Here is a 24,528-nt window from a genome sequence, read left to right on the forward strand (position 1 = left end):
AATCATCTGACATGTATAAGAATTTAAGCACTTCAGCTGAGCAGGGCAAAATAGTTAGACAGGAATTATACTATAATCACAGAACACATCAATAAATAGCAAACCAACTTCATCTACTCGGAAGAACCTGGATTATTTTTGAAGAGGTACTTGTATCTAAATAACCTAATGCTGTACACAGAAATACCGGGCCAGCTTCAAAGAAAAAAGTCGTTCCAATAAAATATATCAAATTTCACTCAGTTCCAAAGTATTACAGCTAAAGAGTCATACTATTTAGCCAACTTTTGTATGTTGCTTAAAAAAAAAGCAACCGTTCACTATCAGAATGTCAAACATCAAAAATTAATTTCAGTGCTTCAAAATATCAAAATTTTTAACTAATCAATAACAGAATATTTGCAAACATAAATAGTATCTGTGTTATTATACTAGTATCTGGTCCCTTATAAAAATACAACATGAATTTTTGATGAAAGTTTTATTGTGACTAGCACAACATAAAAAACAAGCATCAAAATCACCAACACAGAGAAACACAAGACACAGATGTGGAGTGAACAAAATGAAACAATTATGCAAGAATAATCATTAAAGCATGATGCAATTAATAGCATGACATTACATCTATGTAGATGAAGGATGTTGTGTGCAAAAGAAGCATGGTCTGCATTACATAATTGGTCTAGACAAAAAGGGAAGTAACTTGTAGGTTCATATTCTCAAAAGTGAAAATTGGTAAAAAAAAATCTGACAGCTTGATTTTTACCCTCTGCATTCTGGATTCAACTGTTGTACACTTAATATCAAGACATTGATTTCTGGGCAGGTTTGTCCAGTTCTACTTGAGCACTATCGTCTACATTGCACAAAATGTAATTTGTATTTGTGAGATCCAATATAATCTGGTTTTTAAAACAACATGTTCTGAGCAAATCAAATTCTATCTAGCAATTCCACATAAAGTTAAAAAACCAAGTGAATGAGTTCTAGCCATGATGAAATAAAACCTTTATAGATACATGCATTCATTGGAAAATAAAGACATTTAGAGCCTGCTCAGCATCTCTCTGTTCACAGAACATAAGAAAGAAATATATTGTATTCTACACTCATCAATACTCATAACAAAAGCATCAATTCTTCATTTTTAGATTTGATTTGTTTCCTGTGATAATCAAATTCAACTTTCATGATCTACATTACACAGACATGTATATTTATTCTCATTGAACAAATGTTCAAAAAAGTAATGCAAAGTTGTTTTTGAATCAACCTACCAGTTTTGTACATTAAAATTGGAGTAGGCTACTCAATCAGTTTTGCTGTAATTTAAGCTATTGCTACATGTAAATCAAAATTAAAATCTCTATTTAATCTGACATTCACTTAGTCCACTGTAGCCAGAAAATGACAATGTTGATGACAATCTATATATAATAGTTATAATAATAACGTATAAATTTAACTGTATAAAATGTTCATACATGTTGACCAGTTAAACGTGTCTTGAGTAGTTTGAACAATACTGATGCGATCCTGATATTTAAACTAGATCCAGTATCACTTTTATTAGGTTACACGACAGTATAACAAGAATATCAATTGCAGTATAAACATAAATGTAAATAACACAAGGTTCATATCTTGGCATAAATTTAAAATAAACCCAGAATGTGTAAATAAGAATATGAATCATAAACATTTTCATTATAAATCCGGAAAACCAAGATCATTTTTCTCTCATATCTAGACATTGACAAATAACAGACTTGTGACGAAGAAAAAAATAGCTCTTGCGTTGATTAAAACTGTCAATTACAGCAAAAAAAAAGAAACTTGAACATTTCATCATACCCTGAACTAAAGCACACTGAAGAGTTCCTTCACTACAATCAATATAATTGCACAAGGGTAATACTTTCTTTGTTTTTCAATATAAAAAACAAAAATGGGCTAAAAATAAGTGCCACCATTTGATTGAAAATCTTCATTTTGGCGTTTATTAATATTACGGTAACTCCATATTTTGAAAAGGTTTTGGTTTGATACAACATGTAGGTACAGGTTTAAGATATAAAAAGATACAGTGTTGTATTTCATTAATTCTGTTGTAGTCCAGCAGCAGACGATAAAGCAGATTTGCTGATCACATGGTTAACAATGCCTCCACTCATGTGGTTTTAACTGGCCAGGGAACCAGTCAACTAGTGCACTCATTGGTCAGTATACAGCATGATAAGTCATTTCATTTTTGGGTACAGAGCACAAAGAGAAGTCCTCTCATTGGTTGGTATTACTACCGATTGTGTCCCTGTACACTCACCCATTCATCCGTGATTATCTGATATCTTTGTTCTATCTGGCATTCATTGTTTGTTGTATGGCTACAAGAGACAACAAATATTATTTTGCAATTTGTAAGAGTAATAAGAGTGATATTGTACCCCCTAAAAAATGTAGCAAAAAGAGGAGCCCATGGAAAAATTCATTTATACTTTTAAGTAAAGCACACAGTAGTGTAAATCAAAACTGATCTGAAACACCTAGCGGCTGTCTTACCAGCAATGATTTCTGACTTCATCTTGTTCATTTCCAGTCTCATCTCACTGAGGATTTCTTGTTTGAGAGATTCCAGGTCCCCACTCCCACCACCGGCCCCTGTGGGGGGTAACGAGGATGCTGCGGTATCCTGGCCGGTCAATGAGGGTTGCCGTCTGTGAAAAAACCCAAAACAGTGTCATTACATGCTACATGGAAGTAAGATTAGATTTAAGTACAAGCTTTGCTAATTATAATGCTTATCTGTGCATTTACCAGTACACATTTATTATTAGTAAAAAGCAATTTCCTGCTTATTAATAATTTTGCTGTAGCCTAAAGAATGTTTTTGACATCAACTCTGTTTTGAATATACTGGTAAATGTAGATCTATGTTTAAGTGCAGTGCTAATGAAACTACATGTAGTATTTTTGTTAAGACCTGTGTTGGATTAAGTACATGGCTGTTATTTTATGAATGCTTTCAATGCCACCAGATTTTGGGAAATCAAACTATATCAATACATCCACTGGCATTCAATAGACAAATAAAGACATAGAATGTGAGAGCATTTTCTTAATATGCAGAAGAAGAGAAAAAATTGTGTACAATGCATGAGAATGTGTATAGATAATATTCTATAATATATGTAACAAATTACCATTATTGGTAAATACTATCAAATTCACTGAAAAAATCTAAGGTAAGTTTTAACCTTGACCTGAAAATGATTATAAACCTTTAATCTCATCATGTAAATCACTTTCTCATTGTTTGCAAGACTACCTGTAGTTTCCATGAAATGAATTTAAATCTGTGACAAACATACATAATGGCCTTTACCATGTTTTATTTAATATTACTCATTACAAATCATTTATTGTTAAACAAACAAAATCTCTATATCAGGGAAACAGTTTGAACTGAGATGTAAACAGTAAAAAAAAAATCCATTTATCTTTTTTCCCCATTTGTTGGCAAGTTGTTAGATAGTTTAATAACAAAATGTAATAATAGTGTCACTGTAAATAAATATTACAGTTGAATACACAATTCTGACCAGGAAGGGATAAATTCACAATAGAAGCTTTGACATGAACAGGATGTGTGAATAGATCAAGGACTTATATCATATCTCTCCGTACGGTTGAAATAACAGAAGAAAACGGAAGAATAACAGTATCTATTTACGTACTTCATCATCAATATACATGTACTGAGCAACAAGGATGACATTCATGCTTATAGCGAAAGATGATCATGCAAAATGGTTGAACAAATTTGCAACAAGGAAGCAGTAAAATATCAATAGAAAGCGAATATTATTCAAATATGGTTAATAATGAATTTTTTTCATTCTCAACAAACCCAAACGCTTGCAGACTCTTCATAAGCCTATCTAATTGCATCTCATCAGAGCTAGAAATGGGAAGAGAGAATGAGAGACTCATTGTCAATGTGAACTGAACTCACGATAACACTTTATTTAGTGAAGTTCGTTTGGGAACTTCTGCTGAAACTCGATTTGAAAGCTCTGAAGGTGTTGAAGATGTCCTCGCAAAGTTCCTTGGGAGGGTTTGAGCTGAACTAACAACACCAAGACATCATAGTAGGATCATAGGTAACAAATGTGACATGAGAATGTTCGCTATATTGGTTGGGAAGCACAGCAGACAACACACAGTAGTATATTTACATGTAAACAATGTAAAAAAATTGTTCTCTCTTTTTTATAATACATGACATAACAACACTCAAAAAGCACGATATGAATTTCAAAACAGCTATGATATGAAAAAAAAAAAAACCAGACAAAAAAGGCAATGCATTGCTTCAGCCATTTATAGCACACGATTTGACTACAGATAGAAAAAGACATGTTTCCCTACAAAGCTATGTTTGATTTGTACATGGAAAGGACTTACTTTCTGGCTGGTGTAGGGGAATTTGTGGTTCCATTCACAATCTTTACTGGAGCAGGGGGTGGAGGGTGGGAACCTCCCCGCTTACTTCTGTCCTCTGGTGGGGTGGATCCCTCATTGCTGGGCTACAAAATACAAGTCACAGTAAGTGTCCACTGACATTACAACATAACAATTTACTTTCAATATCTACTATATATGTGTACAAAATTTCTACAGAGAAAAATTAGAAGTAACCACTTACAGATTCATTTTGGGAGGCTTTCTTCCTCATGGCTAACTTTTTGGCGAGGTCACTCATGAAGTCACCTCCCCCTCCCCCTCCTCCTCCTCCCCCGCTCATACTGCTCAGACTGGCACTACTGCTGTTACCAGATACACCACCACTACCACCACTAGATTCTTCATTCTACAACAACAGTTTTAAACCACATTTTCATTTGTGGATAAGAAAAATGATTCTTTCTCTCTCTTTCTTTTTCTCCATGAAAAAAAAATTAGAAGACTCATCAAAATATACATGTAGTTTGCTTAATAAATATTGTGGTTTTTTCTAAACATCTGAGAGAGAGAGAGAAAGAGAGAGAGAGAATATATGTTTACCAATATTACAAGTACATTGAATTTCTATTGATAAATCTCATATCACTTACCTGCGTTTTTTTCAATTTCGCTGACTGTAATGCTGCAGCCAAGCCTCCCCCTCCTCCACCACTTGGAGCTGGTGGGGCTGCAGAGGGAGGTGGTGGGGCTGGTGGTGCCCCTGGGGCCGGTGGGGCAGGAGGAGCCGGTGGGGCTGCAGGGGCTGGTGGGGCAGCAGGTGGGGCTGCTGGAGCAGGAGGTGCAGAGATGGGGGGACCAGGTGGAACCACCGGCTGGGAGGGGATCTGCGGTGGAATGTGAGGCTGCATGGCTGGCATCGGCTGTGGTTCCCTGTATTGTGGGGGAGCTGCAGCATAAGAACAAACATTTCCTTCAAGTTTATAGAGCCCTTTCTGTACTGACTTAGATCAAATACATGTATTTGGGTGATATGTTCCTTTGATGCATTCTTAGGCATATATTGGCTGCAGAGATGATATATGAATTTGGGGGATATAATACTCCTTTGATGACTTTACAGTCATTATATTAGATGTAAATATTTAAAACTGTTGTAAATTTCACTGAAGTCATATGTTGTAATTAAAAACCATCATAACTAAAATATCATTACACTCCCCATCCAGTTATGATTTCATAATTTGTTATTTTTTTCCACAAAGCTTAACCTCACTGTAATTGCATTGAAGGAATAGATCCTTTGACCCTGGTAAGATCTTTCTCCTTCACTTCTCCGTTTATACAGTTTTAAATAAGGAAGTAAAACTCCACACTTACGTGCCCCGCCTGATGGATGTCTCTGATGTCTTTGATAATCTCCCGGACTAAAAAAAAATGTCTTTATTTAAAACAACAGATATTTCATAAAAAAATGTTTAGTATATCGACTACAACTTGCTAAAAAAGATGACAAATATTTACATTTAATAGAATGAAAGAAATAAGATAATTATTTTTTTATTGAAATAATGAATATTTTGATAATGAACTAAAAATTACAGTTTCACTTTTTGTCGTAAAGGACATTTAACAAAAAGGCTTTCTCTTGCCAAGAAATTTAAATTTTTTGTATTAGCATGTGATTGAAAATGATAATTAATACATCTCATCTGATTCTCAATCAACATACATTGAAAGACAATAACCGGTTGTGACTTGAACTTAATTTATTTCATTGTTGTTCCATTGATTCCAAGTTTCTTATAGGATCCAAAGTGTAAAGCTCGATTTCTAATGTATACAGCTGTTCGTAATTTAATGTTTCCTTATGGAACGCTAACAATGCTAATGAGTACATGTATTAGAATAATTTTTATAATTCTTTTCACCATTTTAGTTATACCACAAATCGCAGCAGTAAGCAAATGTTTTACCGTATTTAGTATTACAATGTTAGCTATGCTGTTTGATGTAATGAAATGCTCACTATGCTTAGACTGTTAACGCTAGCTTTTTGTGACAATGCTGAATCATATGTTTAATTTAAAATAGAATGTTATTCCTTCTCTGATGTTAATATCAGAAACTAATCCTTGTAGTGTAGTATCCTTCTTCGTAGGTCTATCAATCAATACATGTACTAGCATACCGGTAGGTAATATTTTGCCAGCAATGTAAAGCAAACTTTTCTTTGACTCTGAATATACATGTATCAACCCTTCAAAGTACATATAATCATGTACTGTGTAGAAAATGTAGATTAGTGATAAATCCATACTCCTCTACATTATTATCCAACCCATGTTTCACATACTCTTACACGAGGTGACATCTGAGAGATATGTTTATATTACATAAAAGTACATGTATGTGAAGTTATTGTTACCCAGAACCTGTGTAATCAACATGTGAAAATATAACAAACAGACACAAAACTATAACACAATGTGCACACTGTCACTGGAGGGGTTAGCTTCAACATAAATCAATGTGTTACAGTTTGTACAGAACAGCTCAAAAACTTACTCAGTGTTTGGTTCGCTAAAGTAAAATAATTTGAATACATTCTGATAATCAGTTAGTGACTCTACTGTATGTACATGTATTATTTTAATAGACACAACTAACTAAAACTAAAGCCCAGTTGGTATAGTGAAGGATATATATCAATTACAGTAGAGCAAGTATTTATAAGCATGTTTATAGTATCACAAAGTTTACAGCTAATTTCATAAACTTTGTATTTGTACAATACATAAAAGGTACACATTATTTGTGTATATACTTGTAAGCAATGAAAAAAGAAGCTAAATTCCAAGTTTGGTAAAACCCAGCAAACTCAACCTTAAGAATACTGACTATAGTTAATGATACACTACTAAGAGAAAGACAAACAGACAGACAAAGGCTGTACTCACTCTGGTCCATTCTGCTGGGGCTGTGGGGGTACCCCAGGGGGTGGCATTGCTGGTGGACCAGGACGTCCTGCATCTACAGGGGCAAATAAAAGTTCATTCAAAAAAGTCCCCCAAACAACCATCTTACACAAGTACAGTTATAACAGTTAAAACAAACTATAGCAGTACTGTCATTAGTTTAAATGAAATATTCATCAGAATGTTTACTTCAACAATACCTTACTACAATAGTACGGTACATGTAAATTATACATGTTATTAACAACTAACTTAATAAATCTATCATGTCTTTTTACATATCTTGGAATGACTTTATTTATGAATTACAATGACAGTGTTATGAATCTTACTGTTTATGGTATCCAAAGCGGTAGCCATTGCCTGAGCAAAGCATTCTGCGTCCTCCTTGTTGGCAAAATTCAAACCATAAACCTGACGTTGGTCTCGCCATTGATGAAATGTGGGCGTGGCTTGGTTATATTTCAGACCACGAATGATTGCACAGTTAATGACCACCTACAAAATATATCCATGAACTGGGTAATTATCAAAATAAGAAAGTAGAGACTACTGGGGAGGTAAAACTTGGTGACCTTACTGACCTATAATTTTTATTTCATACATTAAATATTTAAGGAATGAATTCAATAGCTTCGCTACCCAATTTATAAGAATATAATATGGGTTGGGGTAGTTTATGCTATATAAACGGCTAAGTGGTTTATAAAAAAGCGTATAAACTGTTCCAACCCATTTTATAAAAATATAAATTGGGCAGCCATTAAATTCAATTATTTGCTATTTATTGTAGATTATAATCATTATGGTCATTTTGCCTTTAAAATGACATAAAATTGTACAAAATCCAAACTTAATATCAGACAAATTAATACATTTGTTACCTTAAAAGCTTACAGTGATGTAGGCAGCATTCTTTAAACAATATCAAATAATTTTTTCCACCAATCAGAAAGCATTTTACAACCACAGTTAAATTATAAAAGTACAAAAGGTATAAACTTTCTGTTTACAAGTGTTCAGAAGATTATTTACCTCATGGTCTTGCAGCTTCCTGCCCACAACCCTGAATGTATTATTGGTCGTGTGGCGATAAATCTGGACCTTGGAGAGGCCCTGTGTTGTACCGCTTGCCACCCATTTCTTGGCGGCATCATCATATAACATGACATTGGCCCGGCCTGAAGCTATTGGGACCTCACTGAAAGAAATAAAACCTTAGAATCAATTACTATAACAATGTTCTCAGTGCCCCCTCTCTGTACAGGAAATGGACCGGTATTTAATTGCTGATCGTAAAAGAACAGTATTGGCCATATCTGGTAATTTTATACTTGCATTTTCTTTTAGTCACTAGATTGAGGGAAACATTTAGCACAATCTATAAGGTTAATTTTCCAACATCTGTCTAACATAAACCGGTACCCTAATATGAGGCATACTTTCTGACTTCTAAAATATTCACCAAAAATGCTCGACTCTACCTGATGTTTAAAAAATGCCTTAATCATTTTGCAAAATCTGAGATTTGATAAGGCAGTAATTTTTAAGACAAGATTTGATATAAGATGTTACTGTCGACTCATATACAAAGAGACAAATGAAGGAAAATAATACTAACGTCTTAAGAAACTACAGAATGATATAATCTCTACTATCTACATGACTTAGGGTATAGAAAAACTTCCTCTGATACAAAGTAACTGAATTTGTACAACAATTTCACCAAGTTCACAGAGTAATTCTAACGACCAGTTGACACAATAAAGTAAATCCAGCCAATTATCGCCTTGCTCAATACACACTGAGAGACCCATCAATAACCTACATCCCCGAGGGACTGGTGTGGAAGTACATATTTCCTGAAAGGTCCTTCATTTTTCAGCAAAAACTTATAAACCTTCACAAAATTATCAAATCACTTCTCAATTCCATTTGTAGTACTTAAGTCTTTAAACAGCTGTTAAACAAGTGCAGACAAATAATTTGCATATCTGTGCCTTGTCAATCAGCAATATATTTTTTTTATTTCAGAAAAATGTACTTATTCAATGAAACACAATATATGAGGCATTGTACAGCCAGCCGGAATGAACTCAACACATATGTAAGACAATATACATGTACATGGTTAATAGACCCAGAACACGTAACTCATTCAGTAAAGTCGTTGACATGATTTAACTGATTTACTGACAACAAAAACATTATCTCCTCTGTCCATCGTCCAAACAATACACACCTGAAATCTCAGGTAGACCATAATTGGACCATGTTACAGGTCGCCCATATACCATTACAAAACGGGGAAAAGGAGGGGCTTATGTTGATATTATTAGACTCTGATCAACGACATGTGAACCACCAGTAACACTCATCCGATATTTCCTGTTATTGTACTCCTTGTTATTACAGTACGCCGAATAGGAAGGTAACATGCAGTGTGTGCATCCATGACTTTGCACTGCACTACAGAATATGTCCTACTCATACAAATCTCCTTACGCCTTCGTACTCAAGAGTTGAATTTTCTGCTCTCATACATTCAGTGTGTGACTAAATTTCTCCAAATGCTCAGTTATTCACCATAATCATTGTTTTCCCAAGCAGCAGAAACTATTGCTGATGACTTATAGCATTACGTGTACCCTAAACCAATGTATTCTTCTACAATGTAGGTATATACTCATGAGTCATTGCTTTGTTGCTAATGGCATAGTTTCGTACATTTACTGTTTTCTTTGTGAATAATGGGAAAATCTTTTTTGGTGTACAGCTCTTTTCACCTGTTGGATTATTTACCATTCTAGTGAAAAGGCTACTATTATTTAACACAGAACATTGCTTAATCACGGATAAAAATTGGAAAATGAAGAAGAAATAAAATATCAGATAGCGGTAAAACATAATAAATATCTCATGCTTTGAGTTAATTGATATAGCCCAATACTGTATGTGTCGTTTTCAAATCAATTATTATTCACTCGTAGAACTTGTAAATAAAGAAATGGTGAGAAAACAATGACATTCCTCACATGAGTTGGCATCCAGAAAAGCATGGATTCATTATGACATCATGAAGTTGATGATGAACTAGTATCACAGGTGAATAACTCTCAAATAATATTAAGTATAATCAGTACCGGTACTTTATAGGCAAAAAACTCTGTGGTAGTAATAATATTTAAGTTGTAAGACATGCATTGTCCTTTTGTACCAACAGGTCTATCATCCTGTATTTTAGCCTGAATCTGAACACTTACAACATTCTACATACGCTGGATATATACAAATGATATGCAGAAAAAAAGCCCACAACAAAGAGCTCCTCATAACGAGGTATACAAACGATACATCATAATTGATAAATTCAAACAATATTTCCTTAGGCTCATGCACTATACATCAAACCCTGACTACCTTGCAACTTGGCTAATGTTAAGTTATAGTGCATGCACAAAACAACACAATTTTATAAATGATGTACAGGTAAAAAACCATGATTGGTGGCTTTTCAATAGTTTATGTCCTTAAAAGTTTTGCTGATTTTTTGCGTGATTTTAATATGTATATTGTGTGCACTACCAGTGAATATAACACTGTCAACAACATCCAGCCAGTGTTTAACTAACTAAAATCTTCAAATAATACTATTCCACACACATTTTTATGTACCAGATAGTACCCAATAGTCCCTAGTAGTGGTCCCAATTTTGTTTTCAATCTAGCTATCCTATATCAGGCAATGAACTATGGACTCTGCTGGGATACCGTGTTATGCTTGCCACAAGACATTTCAGGAAGTTCTTCAAAAGTAAGAGTTTTAAGAACCAAAATAAGGAAATGGTTTAAACACTCCAAAATGTGTTCACATGAGCATGATAATATTTATGTTTGATAGCGATTTCCTGTCTGTCAGATTGCTTTATCAAACATTTTACCACCTCATTAAATATCACTGCAGATAATCGGAGGCCTTACGCTGGTATTTTACACGGTGTTTTCTTTCTCTGTTACCGTCTTACACTTTCATGGTATGCTGTACCTGTCCAGGTGTAAACACACCTTTCAGTTACCTGAGAAATGGGCCGGCTAATGTATAATGTTCATTGTGTGTTTGATGCAGCACCACAACCTTGACATCCCAAATATGACAACAATGATGGCTATTTGATGACTGTGAACAAAAATGTTTATACCTGGATGGATTACAACCTTTCACACCTTTACAATTACCACAAGGAAAACTTTCAATCCTCTCATACTGATTTGAAAACTAGATAATTAATGATAAATGTACATATTATGTAGATACCCCAGGAGGAAATACAGTGCATTTAAAACTGCTAAAAAAAACCCTCATGTTTCCTTGTTGGTTTGAAGACAGTTCTTATTACAAGTTCACAATTTCTTAGTACTACATTGATAAAATCTCCACATAGCTGAGAAACATACATGCTATATATTATCGTTATAATATATCAACAAACTTTAGACCTCAAACTTCATGAAATTTAGTCAAAGTCCAAGAATGTCACAGACAATGCATGGTACATTTGTATATGGATGCATCAAACTAATTAGACAAAGAAGGAAGTCTGTATCTCTCTTGAGTTAATAAAATGTTTAATTCCACAAACATTTATGTCAAATTCCGACAAGTGCAAATACACTCTTCCTTAAAAAGTGTCATATACTTTACAAAACCCACATAAGTTTCAGTTGATTTTATTGAAACTTAATGCTGTTATGAAATCATTAATTTAAAGTATTCTATCACATCAATATCCAATTCATTTGGAATGGTATTCTTACAATTCAAATTCAACTAATACATGTATAAGATGAAAATAAATTGGAGGATTTTCTATCAATCTCTAATGAAATCCAAGACAATAAACACAAACTTCAAAAACTTTTATGAAAGAGCTACACTATAATCATATTCACCATAAATGGTATTATCGTAGGGAATGATTTTGTTGAACATATGATTATATCATATACACGTATATGAAGCAATCATATTACATCTCTGCATTATGTGAATACTACCGGAAAATGTATTGCAAATCCTATATCTAGCTAAGGATAAAAATACTCTTCGAAGGAGAAAAAGCATGACAAGCAATGAATATCCTCAACTTTGTATATACATGTACCCTGTGCTGACAACAGCTAATGTCAATGTAATTTTGTTTTCATGCATTTTTCATCAAGTTACAGAAAATAGACAGAGATTTTCAAGTAGTGAAAACAGACTTGAGGCAAACCCCCTTTTACAGAGGAAGTTCTATAAACTGCACTTTATACTCCATGATCAAGTTACAACTTCATACATGGAGGCAGATGTCTCCATTCTAACAGCTGACATGACAGAAAAGCTCTTAATGGGAGTGAGATGACCACTGGTTCAATATTATTCAGGATCTGTACTTGTTCAAAATTGATCATTTCCCATTTCCTTTTACATACACAAATTATCCCTGATCATCTCTAATGCTGATCATGACAGAAAAAATCACATGGTACCACATCAAAGCAGATACTAGTACCAAACGTTTCCTCTTGGCACCAACGAAAATTACCTAGTAACCAGAATTCATCAATGAATGTAGACAAAAAACTCACCACCAAATCTACATGAACACATACAAGCTTCTGTTTAGCGGCTCATCCTCTGAACTTATCATAACCAATGAAGCAGAAGAAATAGGGACTTGACACAAACCCTGTCTGAGCGTCGGGATGAGCGGACACAACCACCGGTGAGGGTATGGGGGGTGTGGGTCTCCGGGCCGACCTCTCCTCGTCTGGCAGTGGAGGCAGCTCTCGAGATCTGTACTTTCGATTCATCTCCGAAAGAGCAGAAATATCCAACCCCTTAGTCACTTAATCTAATTAACCATGCACACCAGTTTAGATCCCAAATAGACATGGAAAACAATTCCACGACTCTAAATGTGACAGCTGAATACTTCCTGGTGTTCTTCTAATCCGGTACAAGGAAAACACCGATCCCTTTCATCATGTACACATCTACACGGAGATTGTACAGATCTCAGTACTCCGTGGACAAGAACTTGCTATAAATATAAATGTCCAAATCCTGCCCAGCCCTGCAATAACTTTCACCACACAGATCAATAATCCCCTCCAAGATCCTCCTGGGTCTGTGAGAAAATGTCCGTGTTTTGTGTGTGTGTGTGTGAGCTGTAAACTTCCTGTCTGTTTAACCCTCTGTCATACTGATACTTTGAGTGTTCTAATAAATTGGGAAATACAGTAGTTGAACATTTTACTGATTCGCTGTCTTATATCAATGAGCAGTCATCATGAAAGGAAATTAGCCATAAATAAAGGTAAAACTTCTCTCAACATGTATATCAGTTTCCTTCTGTAATCTGATATATGCTTCAATCTAACTCCAATAATTTCAAAATGGAAATAACCTTACAATATCTTTTTTTTTCAAATCTTACAATCACTGATATTCCATTTTAGACAATTATTCTTTTTTTTTTTTAATGTTAAATGAAATTTTTCCTGGAATTTTAAAAAATGGAAAACAAAATCACTCAGCATCCAATTACCTCATTTTCAAAATCTATAGATCCTCACAGCTATATGAAGTTCCACATATCCATAGACAATCGTTGAATTTACCAATACTTTCTAGTTCACGCCTCAAAAAAAAATACCACATAAAATCATTGGAACACAAAAGCTCTACTTTTACTATTTAGTGGAGTTTGAGGAAATTTGCACAAATATCAAGGAAATAAACTATTATTCTAGATCACAAATCAAGGGAGAAGTGGAATGTCTCCAGCATACATATTGTTTCCACATCCGAAAAAACTCCCCAATCTCCATGAAGAATCAAAGTCCGAAAATGAATTAATTCCTGAAGTGTGTACGTAACTTGCTAGCAGGACCTTTCTTCAAATATACTTCTCTTTTAAAAAAGCTGCTGTACAGCTTTCAAGAAGTTATTCAGATCACTTGAAATCCTGACTCATCGTGAACAGAAGGAAACATTCCAGACCAGTGGTATTCTACGACTACCACTACACTCGCGACTCCCATCAATCATCACCACACCACAATAAATACATTACCTATCAAAAAAACATATGGAGTCTGATCCCCTGTGATCATGTCAAAGCCAGAATAATTCTGTGATACCTGCCTACATACTGTACATCCCCCATAATACAGGAGGATTAACTGGTAAACCCTCAAAATGTCTTCTATCTTAACTCTAAGCCAAACATGTTACGATTCCTGGCAAAACTGTCTATGATTTTCATTTCTTTAACCCTCCCTTTCTTATTGAGTTTCTGTATATGTATTTGCAAAGTATTCAATAATTTTACTCAAAGTCCTTCATCTTACCCATATGGAGTTGTATAAAGCTCATCCTCCTCCCGGCTAACAGCAGATATTGTATCATATGGATTCTCATAGGAATATTCCATTCTGATGAAGTCTACTCACATGAGTAACAGTTCAGAGTCTATCACACACCTTGTCCAAGACTCTGCTGAGATAAGGTTCCTGGTTCATCTCTAAGGTAGATTTGTTGAACACAGAGACACAACAATGCTAATTTGATTGATGAAAAGATTGTTTTGCTGGGAGCAGAGACAGTAATTACTGGTATGTAAAAAGTTACCAACAATATCTTAATTACTACTAGTCACTACTGCAATTCCATCCTGTTTCAATCCCTTTGAAAATGCCACATGCAAATCATCACCAAGTGAAAAAAAAGACAAATCCAGAACTAGACATTTAGAATGAGACATCCATGAATTAAGTAATTTCATTTGCAGATAATATAAGCCTGAATATTCTAGATCACAAAGGATGCAGGGAACATGCCAAAATGATGACAATCTATTCCATCAAAACCAGCCAAAAAGCCAGCCGACATTCTAATTTTCCAACTGAAAGACTATCACACGGCTTTCAACAAAGAGGAGCAAGTATTAGTGAACTTACAAAACCAGTAGCCGATTCAAAGGCCACTTATCTAACGAAACATGTGCCTTGGTCTACAGCTAAACTTAAATTGAGCATTTCCTTTTTTCAGACTGGAAATCTCTGCATTAATGATGAATGAGCATTGAACAATTGTTTTGAGAAGAAGATACTACTATATGGAGAGGTTTCACAAAATCAAATGATTGGTACAATCATTTTTCTTTTTTCTCACTTTTTTACAGGAATTTGTAATTAGGACACTAAAAGCATTGACATATGGACATTCTTTCATTTTCGACAGCTTCAGTTTCTGCAACCCTCTGAGGAAAATAATTTCCAGATACAGTTTAATGGTGGCTTGATGGAACAGATCTAATACTGCAACTCATATTACTTCAAAATGGTTTAACCATTGATTTCCAGAGGATGATGACTTGCACACATTAGGTCAGTATTGTCCTTATTTATGATAAAAGTCTGATAGGCTGTGTCCATCAGTTAGTAATTTTTATCTCTTGACAAGTGATTCAATAAGTGGATATGGCTGATTTTCAGTGGAACTTACATGGGTATCAAATAGCTCATTATAATTAGACCTAACGAAATTTACGCTATAGTTTGACACTCTATATTACTGTGTGCCATCTCACTTTGAATATTTGATTACGAAACGCAAGTGATTGATGAAGGCTCAAAATGCATTATTGAGTATGTTCTCCATAAAGATTTGATGAGAGACAGCTGAATTATTCATTAATTTTATTTCTGTCCAATTAAATCAGTGTCAAGAAAAAAACCCCCAAGAAACTGGAAGAGTCCGAAAATGTACATAGTAGCGGTAAAAGTAAAAGAATGGAAACACAGCTGTCTGCACTCTGGAATGTTTAAAACTTGTAACAAAACAAAATGCTGGGAAGAATCTGAACAGATGCTGATGAAGAGATTGCGCTTTCATGAATTTCTTGTCAATATCAGATTTAAAGCGTGTTATCACATAAGCCACACTGCATGATAAAGATATACCAACAGTCAGAGCTGTACTGTTTGTAACTTCATCACAGAGAGGGTAGTGAGAGTTTTCATTATCTGAATGAATTTGTATGATCAAATCCAAAAAGTCTCTGCTGATTGCGTCATCCGAATGAACTTTAAATGCTAAATAGGTCCAAATATATAATATTACAGATTTCATATTTAGTACCTGGTAATATATTCAATCATGATAAATTATATCAGATGCATAAAATCAATCTTTCATGACTTAGGAATTTAGTTAGTCACAAATACAGTGCACAGAACTCACTAACCTAGATTCTGGAATGTAAAAGGCTGACTACTGCACTAGCAATTATCAATGAAAACAGAAAATAATCAAATGATACAAAAATAATCTATGAAAAGTTCTCCCACTTGCTGCTAAAGCTGGAGAACGAATAGTGAGATATATTGAAGCAGACATCATGTATCCGAGGGAAGATGTTAAAAAATTAAATGGCAAGATTAAGAAGGAGGAAGTAGAAGAATATTCAGAATAACAGCTGATATCAATATGGAAATGAAAAAATAAAAAATGAGAGCAATACACCTTGGGCATGTGCTAAGGTTATAGAGGAAGACAAGATAGTCGATCTATGAAATCAACTCGGAAAGAGGAAACCTGATACACAAAAGGGAAATGGTGGAAGACCAACAAGGCAAAAATGAAAAAGATGATACACAACTGACAACAGGAAAGCAAGTGACAGGAGCTGGCCAGTGCAGAGCTTTGTAGTTCCTTGTATGGAAATGCACAACAAGGATTAACTGAACTGCAGGATTAAGTGATTAACAGAATGATTAGCTAAACAGAACTGCAGTGCAGAACTGAACTAGATACATGAACCACTGTTGTGAATACATGTATTTACTATTCTGACATTGTGTACGAATGATATCAGACTAGTTCTAAAGAAATTGAGAGAGTTTTGAAATGCATGACTGTTTTCCCTGTAAATTTTTCGCTCATTATGATTTCTTCAATTCATATAAGGATGGAAATTGAAAAACGTAACCAATGATCATTGAAGAACTGCAACCTGAATTAAATTCCTTAAAACATCAAGGTCAAACCAAAAACACTGAAATGGGTTTAACCTAGTTAACATACTCATTTACATTACATCCACCAATTTCATGGATATTTTCATAAAAGTTACAGTGCTTTCTTTGCCCCATGGAAGAAAACAGGGACCTAATAAACAGCACATTGTCTCTAACTTGTTATAATAAGTGCTTTAGCTCATAAAAAAATCCCCCATCTTTACTTGTTTTTAGAGGAGATTTGTTTTTTTTTCAGTTTACTGGCCGTGTTAATCGGTAGTTTTAGATAGAACTTCTTATTAATAAAGTCAAACTTTGCAGTCTCATGATATAAGTAATGCACAGTAGGACACTTAAATTCCAATCTCTATCATACACCTCCACTTATATATACATGTACATGTACCAGACTCAAATATGTAGATGTACCAGTAGCTGATTGAATCAGACTGCATTTAAAAATCATATATTAATCAACCCTTTAACATAAATATTTCTAGGCCTACAAGACAATCAACAGATGTTTCATTCTACATTTTGAACTCATATTACTCTAATGCTATAAAGTCAAATGGAAGAACACCTTACTGCTTTATCACTCAACACGTATTGTTCTATCAGATTTTAATATCATGCTACAACTACAATCCTTTTTTGCTATAATGAAGTCCAATGTGATTCATAAAAGTACATCAATATGTGATGTACAATGTTATTAAATATAAAAATGCAAGCAAAAAGATTATTACTCTGATTTTTATAATAAAAACTCAAATATAAAAAGACAAGTGGATCATATATTTACTATTAGTTATTTTATGACTCAGAAATTTATCATTTCTCAACAATGTCCACTGGGAAAAATTCTATAAAATTTCAACAAAAGAAAAAACGCGGTTGATTTAAATCATATAATTGAAAATATACAATTAACGTTTCCACTTCCTTTATTTATAAAACGGTAGTTCTTTTCAGTATGATAAATACAGCACTGATCGATTACATGAGCTAAGCATGTCTTTAAAAAAGACTATTCTTAATTTTGCTGATTTTCTTACCTCATTTTCTATTTATTTTTCAGTGCAACAATAGTTATTGACATTCGCTTTGCCTCCTTGTTTAGGTTGACAGTCACTCAGGCAAAACAATTAAGTGCCCTATTTGTTTCTCTACAGGAAACCTCTTAGTTTCCGGATTTGCTATGTTACATATCTTCCTCATCACAAAAGTGACGCCATATTTTTTGACGTCCAGTGCATGCCGGGAACTGTGCTTTCTATTTGCTTTAGGGGGAAGAAACCCCAGGATCTAAATCAATTACTAACTTTGATGTAAAAATATACGGAATATTTTAATCTTGACTACATGTAATCATAAAAATAGCACTCCCCTCTCATTTTCACATTTATCATGTGTTCATCTGCCAAAATTACACAATGGTAGTTCTAATTTCAGGGAAATTTACTAATCGGTGGCGGTAATTATTTAAAAAAAAAAGATTTAAACAATATATGACTGTGATATTTATGTTTATATAAGAAATAATAAGTAAAGATTTTTTTTCAAATAAAATGGCAATTAATAGTTAACATTGTTAAATAGATACATGATCAATCCACTTTTCATTTTACTCATTTTATTTACTTTAAAATGTTAAAATATGAATTGGCCTTCACTTTGATTATTTAAGTCCTTTCATATTCTATAATCATTTTCCTAATATGATCCAAGTTGAAGTTATTGAATTAAGAAAATAAACTCTTTTCGTGTATTAGCATTACCTTGACATTTTCCACTTCCGGTTTTAAAGTCTGGCACGTTGCATATGTAGCATATTGTTTATATTTACAGGAAAGAAAAATGACATATTTAACTTCATGGGAGGAATTTGCAAAAGCAGCTGAACGTCTTTATTTAAATGACCCACAAAAGGTAACGTTTACATCGATGCAATGCTCATTTCGTAAACATAAACATGATATATAAATATATTCCTTGGCCGTCCAAAAATGTATATTTTAAATATATAAAATCTCGGGTATTGATAGTTATTTGTAGATATATTGTATGTATATTAACATTAACTTCCACTGCCCATGATTAACATCAATTATTTGTTTGTTTTAACTATGTCTTTCTGATGTATTCATTCTTTATTTTCAAGTTTCAAAAATTAACTTGATATATTAAATTTTGACAAAACTTTGCTTTAAAGTGTTGTTAAGAACTTGAAGAAAAGGTTTGGCATAATCAACAAGAGGCCTCTTGATTTCTATCAATATATAGAGAGTACATCAGTGATTCATTTTGAAAATGGTCTTTTGCGATTTCATAGGTCCAGATGTCAGACCCCTCTAAATCAATTATGAGTCCCAAGCCGAAAGCAATAAGTCCATATTTAATTCCACAAAGCACATGAATAATATGTAAACTGTATGACCCTTGGGCCAAGGCAGTTTTTTTTTGTTTGAAACGCAGTCAAAAGGATTCACCTGCCTACTCAAATTATAAGCCAAAGTTAAACTAAACATTTGGTTCCCAGTCTCAATGGTATCAGGTGCGTTTGCCCCATCCACATGTTCGCCTTAGTCCGTTCGCTCTAGGTCCCTTCGCTCTAATTATCGTTCACCCAAATAATTGTTCGCCTTAAACCTCGTTCGCTCCTTGTTTATAAATAAACCATATTATAAGTTATTTCATTTACTTTTAGCTTAAAACTTGTTAACTTTTATTAACTATTCGTATATAATATGTTTTTCCTTCATCAAAAAAGAGGTAATTGGTAAAATTGTAAGATTTTATTACCGTAAATTGTCGATAACCGTCTTCTTGTTTTTATAATGATTCGCTTGGTGTTTTTTAAACAATTAGAATTTGAGACTTTAATTGGCTCACTCAGAAGCTTAGCAAATGATTATCACCAATTCTATCTTTAAAGAATTTACATAACACAATCCTTTGATCTCTAAATGAGATATATACGGAAATGGAACATGTAACTGTATCAAACTACATGTACTGTCAACCATGGTGATTATTATGTAGAAGTAGAAAGGGTGGTATTGTTTTTATTAATTATATATGTATCTTTCAGAATGTTTAAATTGACCAGAATACACAAAAATATATAAATTAATTAATCCTATATAAAATTAAGGTGAACGGACACAGTGCAAACGGCGTCAAGAATGAACGGACCTAGGGCGAATGAAAACTAGAGCGAACGGCGTCAAGGGCGAACAAGTTTTAGAACGAACAAACATCCAATCATTCTCAATTATGACAGCAGGTTTCATACGTAAAACGCAAAAAGTTGTGTCTTCTGAATTAGTGAAAGAAAAATATGTGATTTCAGGAGTTTTTTATGTCTTCTTTCAATGCATAATTGTAGTAAATTACATGAAGAATTTAATGTTATTAATTGTTTTGTATAAATTTGTGTATAAATAAGGTTAATCAGTCCAAAACTAGCACATGTTTTTGTGCACAATAAATATACATTTTTTCTATGGGTGGCACTGTAGCTATCAGGCCGTCCATCCAAATTTTTTCAGACAGGGAGCTACAGACCTGCAGCTATTAGTACCCCTGATTCAACTTCAATTTTTTTTCTTTGATTTTCTTATTTTTACGTATGGTAACTTAGCCTTGCTGTGCTCGGCATAAACAATTTACTTTTTTTAAATGACCATACTAAGAGACTGGCTTAGTGCTGTCCTTTGGACCTTCGAGTTTTCTCTGTTTCTTTATCGGCACTATCATTTACAGTTGAACTTCGGTATCTCGAATACCGTTATCTCGGTATATCTTATTAAAGATATACAGGTAATATATCTTATTTCTAAATTTATTGCGTCTTTTTCTTTGCACATAAAGTGAAATCATGTGTCCTGGGTGAAATTTGTGCATATTTTATGCAGAATGCACATCAAAATGAATCACTGGTATATATACCATCACCCTTGCCACACACTTATGGTCTATTGATAGAAATCCTGAGGATATGAATCAGCATTTGGGGTTTTTTTTGGGTATAATTTATTTATTTTTGAAATGCAAGGATACACACAATTATCCACACAAAAACCATGCACAAACACACATGCATGCATGTTTTAAATGATCATTTTAGACTATAGTAACCTCCCTGTTCATGTAGTTTTATACTGCTATGCAGTGGTTACTTGCCTCAAAAAATAACAGATAAAAAAAAGGTTAGAGTACCGGTAATACTAGTCTTAAGTACAAGAAACAGGGTATTTTAGATATTATGTCAATTGCTCTTGATAAAGAGTATGAAAGATACCATTCACTTACATTAGCGGTATATTGAAAAGAAAGTTTTGTCAAATTGAGTTGTGTATTGATACACTGCTGTAGGTATTGAAGGTGTGAATCTACCTTCAAAAAATGTTATCTTCAGGTAATAATAAATTACTGATTATTCATATTCCTCATATCATAATAAATCTCTTTTTCCCATTTTTTAGTGTCGATTTGTTACAAAGTATCGACACTGTGATGGCAAACTGAATGTGAAAGTTACAGATGACCATGTGGTAAGATATCAAAAAATTACTCTTCTTTGAAATGAAATCCAGACATGTTGTAGTAAAATCATACCCATTACGGGGTTTTGAAGTTAAAAGATTAAAATATTGTTTTGTTGTGAAATATGTGATTTTTTATTCAGAGTAGCAATTTATTGCTAGAATAAAGTAATATATGTAATCACATTTCACGGATTTATATTGATTTGAGTTGAACATGTACAGATGTATTTTCTTCTTTACAGTGCCTTCAGTACAGAACAGAGCATGCGCAAGATGTGAAAAAATTAGAAAAACTGACAAATCAGTTAATGAGGCACATGGCATCCAAAGAAAAATCATAACACAGCAGTGTTAGCCTGAAAGTGAAAGTTAATAATGATGGACATAAAGTAAAACTTTGGACCCTATAAACGCAATTTGTAAAACATCACAAATTTTAGTGAAACTTTTTCATTATTTGTTCTGTATAAGGAGAAGAAAAAAATGACTGACAAAAAGACATACGGTACATGTTGTAGATTAAATCTACAGAGTTCGATTTTCTTTGTTTGATGTACAAATTTAATCATGATTTTGTCATTTTGTTTGTTTAGCAGTGTTTATGTTGATGTTTTAATGCATGAGAGGAAAGTTTGGGTGAAAAAGAGAAACTTTGCAGTAGAACCTGTTCATTACATGTAAGAAACTCACTACAACATTTTTTTGTTACTAATTATCTTATGATGTTTTTTTTTTGTTGTACAGCAGTGTTTAGTAATGTATTATAATTTCATGAATAAATTATAAAATAAGTTGTTTTGACCCTTTTAAATTTCCAGGGCACGTCATCCCAATACATAGAAATGACTGGGGATGGTGTATCTGTCTGTGTATGTCTTGAATGGTAAATTCTCATACAGTATTTGAGATTAGCTACAATAATATAGCTCTCTCAAATGGTTTCAGCTAATATTTTCCAGAGATGCTTCCCTTTCCAAAAAGAGGGGAAGGCTACATTATTGCAGCTTATTTGAGATGTACATGTAAATGTACCAAAACTTTAAGAAAGATGTGCATTAATACCATGAAAGTATTTCATATTTACATGTTCTAGACCAAACACGCTTCCATTTGCATATGTTGACTTGATCAGGATTGGAAGATTTTAAACTTTTTTTCAATAATTCATACGGTACATGTATCTACCGGTATATGTTGCAATACGTTATACATGCTAATGGTTTGGAAGTCAACCAGTTTCAGTGGTAATCTTGTCCTTCCGAGTTTTATGATTAAATTTAAACATATTTTGTTGAGAAATCAAATGGATTGCGTAACAGGCAAAGCATATGTAAACCCTCTCCAAATTACAAAGTCTAGAAGTGAAGTTAAAGGATTTATCAGTTATGCATTCATATAAGAGTATAAAAACCTTTTTGGAAAGTCTAGAAAATGCTCTTTTTATAATCTTTTGAAACAGCATGTTAATGGGTTAATTACCAGAATGATGGAACATTCATACAAAGGTCATCCAGAAAAGAAATATGATACAACATATAATGTAATAAAATAAGATCTACTATGGCCTTGACCAATCTGATTAGGCCATGACCTATGACCCTGAAAGTTGGTTCAAGGTCACTGCATATTCTTTACCCAAGAGCATTTATAGTGGGTTATTTTGAGCAGATTGGGCCAGTGGAGGAGAAAATAATGTTTGGATAACTTTTTTTTTTTTTTTTTTTTTTTTTACCTTAAATTGGCCTCTGTTCTATAAAAATGTTCAGGGTCATGCACAGCCTTTACCCCCAGGCACTCTTTGGGTGAAGTTTGATCCAGGTTTTGTTGAGAAGGGGATAAGTGGGTCAGAAAATATATTCTATACAAGTGATATTTAAAGATTAACTGTGTCCAAGTAGTACAGTGGACAAAGCACTTGTTTCTCACAACTGCAACCTGAGTTTAATCCCCATGATGGACAGTGATTATGTGAAAAGGTATGGTGGTCGCCCGAATGGACATTCAGGTTTTTTCCAGACACTCCAGCTTCCTCCCACATCAATGGGCGCCTCACGCTAACATATGTGCCAATGAGAGATATTTCAATTGTTGTAAAATAAAGTTCAGTAAAAAAAAAAAGATTCATTACATACCCATTAATTCTTGTTTCTTGATACTGTTAATCTTTATAATCAAGTGTGATCCGATTTTCCAGATCTCAGAACTGTGGTTAAGGTTTTCCAAATCCATATCACCACTATTTGAAACTGATGACCTGGTACACAATAAATAGTGATTATTTCCCCTTATGTTTGCTTTGGAAATCAACACGCCAAACCTTAACAGCGCATATGAGCACAGGTAATTAAATGTCATCACACGATTTGAACGGATTTATCGTTGTAAGACTAAATGAAACATTCAAACTTACATTACCGATTTGATATGTACTTATTAAAAAATAATTGTTAAATCATATTTATATT

At 33.6% G+C, this 24,528-nt stretch overlaps 2 protein-coding genes and 1 long non-coding RNA gene across 14 annotated transcripts; 2 read left to right on the forward strand and 1 right to left on the reverse strand.

Moving 5' to 3' along the window:
- Nucleotides 1–2,297: 2,297 nt before the first annotated feature.
- On the reverse strand, nucleotides 2,298–18,797 carry LOC128177670 (vasodilator-stimulated phosphoprotein-like). Of its 11 annotated transcripts, none has more exons than XM_052844488.1 (12): nucleotides 18,569–18,797; nucleotides 8,478–8,643; nucleotides 7,775–7,940; nucleotides 7,425–7,497; nucleotides 7,033–7,047; nucleotides 5,845–5,891; nucleotides 5,118–5,413; nucleotides 4,709–4,873; nucleotides 4,468–4,589; nucleotides 4,016–4,129; nucleotides 2,563–2,717; nucleotides 2,298–2,387 (listed from the first exon to the last, which is right to left on the reverse strand). In XM_052844488.1, exons 1-12 carry the CDS (start codon nucleotides 18,571–18,573, stop codon nucleotides 2,359–2,361), a joined length of 1,353 nt encoding a protein of 450 aa, XP_052700448.1. In that variant the 5' UTR covers nucleotides 18,574–18,797; the 3' UTR covers nucleotides 2,298–2,358. The 11 variants fall into 11 exon arrangements, with proteins under 11 accessions (XP_052700448.1, XP_052700444.1, XP_052700449.1 ...); XM_052844484.1 differs by lacking the exon at nucleotides 18,569–18,797 and adding an exon at nucleotides 14,841–14,980; XM_052844489.1 differs by lacking the exon at nucleotides 18,569–18,797 and adding an exon at nucleotides 14,036–14,776.
- Nucleotides 11,173–22,859, forward strand: LOC128177678 (signal recognition particle 9 kDa protein-like). Of its 2 annotated transcripts, none has more exons than XM_052844502.1 (4): nucleotides 11,173–11,256; nucleotides 19,362–19,442; nucleotides 22,001–22,069; nucleotides 22,306–22,859. In XM_052844502.1, exons 1-4 carry the CDS (start codon nucleotides 11,188–11,190, stop codon nucleotides 22,402–22,404), a joined length of 318 nt encoding a protein of 105 aa, XP_052700462.1. In that variant the 5' UTR covers nucleotides 11,173–11,187; the 3' UTR covers nucleotides 22,405–22,859. The 2 variants fall into 2 exon arrangements, with proteins under 2 accessions (XP_052700462.1, XP_052700463.1); XM_052844503.1 differs by lacking the exon at nucleotides 11,173–11,256 and adding an exon at nucleotides 16,240–16,269.
- On the forward strand, nucleotides 14,978–15,879 carry LOC128177679 (uncharacterized). Its single transcript, XR_008242862.1, has 4 exons — nucleotides 14,978–15,104; nucleotides 15,281–15,433; nucleotides 15,541–15,637; nucleotides 15,733–15,879. It is a non-coding gene; the product is annotated as an uncharacterized LOC128177679 (long non-coding RNA).
- Nucleotides 22,860–24,528: the final 1,669 nt, after the last annotated feature.

The sequence above is a fragment of the Crassostrea angulata genome, chromosome 3 (genome assembly GCF_025612915.1).
Source record: "Crassostrea angulata isolate pt1a10 chromosome 3, ASM2561291v2, whole genome shotgun sequence".
In the NCBI taxonomy this organism is placed as follows: domain Eukaryota; kingdom Metazoa; phylum Mollusca; class Bivalvia; order Ostreida; family Ostreidae; genus Magallana; species Magallana angulata.

Coding starts and splice junctions, on each gene's coding strand:
- LOC128177678 (XM_052844502.1), top strand. CDS start 11,188: ATGAACTATGGACTCTGCTGGGATACCGTGTTATGCTTGCCACAAGAC. Junction 19,443..22,000: donor ATTTAAATGACCCACAAAAG/GTAACGTTTACA, acceptor CCCATTTTTTAG/TGTCGATTTGTTACAAAGTA. Junction 22,070..22,305: donor AAGTTACAGATGACCATGTG/GTAAGATATCAA, acceptor TCTTCTTTACAG/TGCCTTCAGTACAGAACAGA.
- LOC128177670 (XM_052844482.1), bottom strand. CDS start 13,298: ATGAATCGAAAGTACAGATCTCGAGAGCTGCCTCCACTGCCAGACGAG. Junction 7,941..8,477: donor GGAAGCTGCAAGACCATGAG/GTAAATAATCTT, acceptor TATATTTTGTAG/GTGGTCATTAACTGTGCAAT. Junction 5,414..5,844: donor ACATCCATCAGGCGGGGCAC/GTAAGTGTGGAG, acceptor CTTATGCTGCAG/CTCCCCCACAATACAGGGAA.